Genomic DNA, 2500 nt, shown 5'->3' on the forward strand with positions numbered 1-2500 from the left:
GCCAAATTCTGTTTTTAAAACTTCACAGAAATGTTTCTTTAAAAACAATCAGCAGCATTTGATACAAATATCACCATTTGAAATACTATACATAATTTTCCATTATTCCAACTAAAGACAAGTATTAAGAATTTTTGCAAGTTCAAAAAATACACTAGAAGCCTGAAAGAAAAACATTTTTTTTCAGGGTGTTATATTAGAGACAAGTAATATACTGAGAGATTTGCCTTTTCCTATAATGAAAATACCATGGAAAAATCAAGATTAGTTCATGTAAAAACTACCTCCTTCGCAGAATCATATTCAATTGGTCTAACATGCATTAAGGGAAACTTAGATTTGACTGTTTTGGACCAGCCAAATATATATGATGTAGGCTGAAGGTTCTATAAGTCTAAGTGATAAGTATATTAAACTATAGCAGTCCATTCTGAGTTATGAATCATTGCCATGGTTAACAACAATCTAAAATTTTATGTAGCTCTATTAGTCATTGTGGAAACCCTGCCAATCAAAAGGTTGGCAGTTCAAATCCACCAGGTGCTCCTTGGAAACTCTACAGGCAATTCTACTCTGTCCTATAGGGTAGCTATGAGTTGGAACTGACTAGATGGCAATGGGTGGGTTTTATTAGTCCTTGTGTTACTGAGACAATGAAATGTGGGTTAAAAGACCCAGAATCTGCCCCGTGCTCAATTTAACACGCCAGAAACCTGAGAAGAGAGCCTATTAAGTTCGTATTTACAAACCTGTATTTCTAACTGTTGTACCACCTGCATTTGCACTCGACACTGGGCAGTGCTTCTGTCATCCAACGCATGTTCGTTGTTAAGGTGCCTGAACAAACACAAAACACAACACAGAATGCTAAGCAATGTCTGTCTCAATGGTCTGAGCTCCACTTAATCAGCATTACAGTAAAGTCATAGTGACCTTCTCAAAAAAAAAGGGATGCCTTGACACCATAGAGTAAAATTAAATATGCTTACATGTTTATTGAAAATTATTTATGTAATATAAACAGACCCTTAAAATGGCAGAAAATGTCATTGTCACTAAGCCTATAAGTTATCATACAAAATATTTTCCCCCAACCATTTACAGAGTAATAGTGGCAATCACTAGATGTATTTCATATACTCATGTCATTTTTTTTAAAGGACACGTTATAACTATATGAACCAAAAGTAATTCTGAAGAGAACAAAGGCAATTCTCTATTCAATTTCTGTTAAAACAGTTTGTGGTTCCTACGATGTTATTTAGTGAGTGATATCTTATTTCACTGGGATGTGGTGTGAATCATATAAAGATGGCAAACTCACATCCCATGGAGACATAAATACTTAAGAAGAATGATCACTTGCTGTTACTAACAAATAAACGGCACTGAAGATTCCGATAATCAAAATCTTAAGGAAGATATTTTGTGTCTAATGTCCTATTTGTAAGACATCTGTCCCAAACTTATGCAAAACATTGAAAGATAAGTTATTCTAATTATTTTACTTCAATCTTGAATATATATTAGTCTATTATTATTATTATACACTGTTTAAAGAGATCTCTTTAGTGAATGAGATGTTAATATACCAAAAGTAATTTAGCAGAGCAGCATCTCCAATGAACATGAAAATATTTAATAGTCTGTTCTTTGTAATGTGTGAGATATAATTTTTCTGCCTCCCCCAATTAAAAGAAGTAATCCTTAAGCAATTCAGTGTTTTTTGGTGTGTCCATTCCACCAATGGGCAAACTAAGGCAGCAATTTTAGAGACGTTCCCATCAATGCGTGTAAGTCAAATGGCAAAACTGAACAAAAATATTTGCAAAATTAAGTAAGAATCTAAATATTTACTGATGTAAAGCACAAGTGTCATCTGAAGTGGTGTGACAGTTCCATAAGTTTAGTACAGTCCTGAGTGTACTGAACTCAGATACGTTTTTTGTACTCATTCAAATTATTTACCTATGTTTCTTGAAGCTAATAATGAAGCTGAAAAAATGTAGACAGACATATATGTAACATATATGTAACACGTCTGAAGAAGAATTAAAATGTTGCTGAAAACAACTAGGCTGACAGTGGATCGAGGCTCAGCAGTTAGAATCCTTTGTTCCATTCTGCCCCACACCTTAGTTTGTTTCCATATCTCCTCATTGATCATAACAACCAAGCCTCCATGTATCTTGGCACAATTGTCAGTTTCAGCTGAGAAGAAACCGTGGACTAAAATAGCAAGGTGTATGGGGTCAAGCTTGAGGTGTGTGGTTAGAGTACAGGAAAGGCACTTCCACTGTACCTGTCTGCTCTAAGCTCCGCTCCAGTCTGTTCTGTTACGAACCTAACTACAATGAGGACTAAAATTCATGTGTGCTTTCTGGAAAGGAGGTCTGGAATGTTAGAGTGAAACAAAAGGTCAGTTTATAGCATGTAGACCCATAAAGTGTCACTAACTCCTCATTAACAGAAAAACGGTTAAAATTTATTTTGCGGGCTT

At 35.0% G+C, this 2500-nt stretch overlaps 1 protein-coding gene across 1 annotated transcript in view; it reads right to left on the bottom strand.

Moving 5' to 3' along the window:
- FOXP2 (forkhead box P2) overlaps positions 1 to 2500 on the bottom strand; it is a 643684-nt gene that overhangs the window by 38729 nt on the left and 602455 nt on the right. The window contains exon 13 of the mRNA XM_023544567.1: positions 750 to 837. Coding sequence (XP_023400335.1) covers positions 750 to 837 — 88 coding nt within the window. The remainder of the gene's footprint in view (positions 1 to 749; positions 838 to 2500) is intronic.

The sequence above is a fragment of the Loxodonta africana genome, chromosome 8 (assembly GCF_030014295.1).
Source record: "Loxodonta africana isolate mLoxAfr1 chromosome 8, mLoxAfr1.hap2, whole genome shotgun sequence".
Lineage (NCBI taxonomy): Eukaryota > Metazoa > Chordata > Mammalia > Proboscidea > Elephantidae > Loxodonta > Loxodonta africana.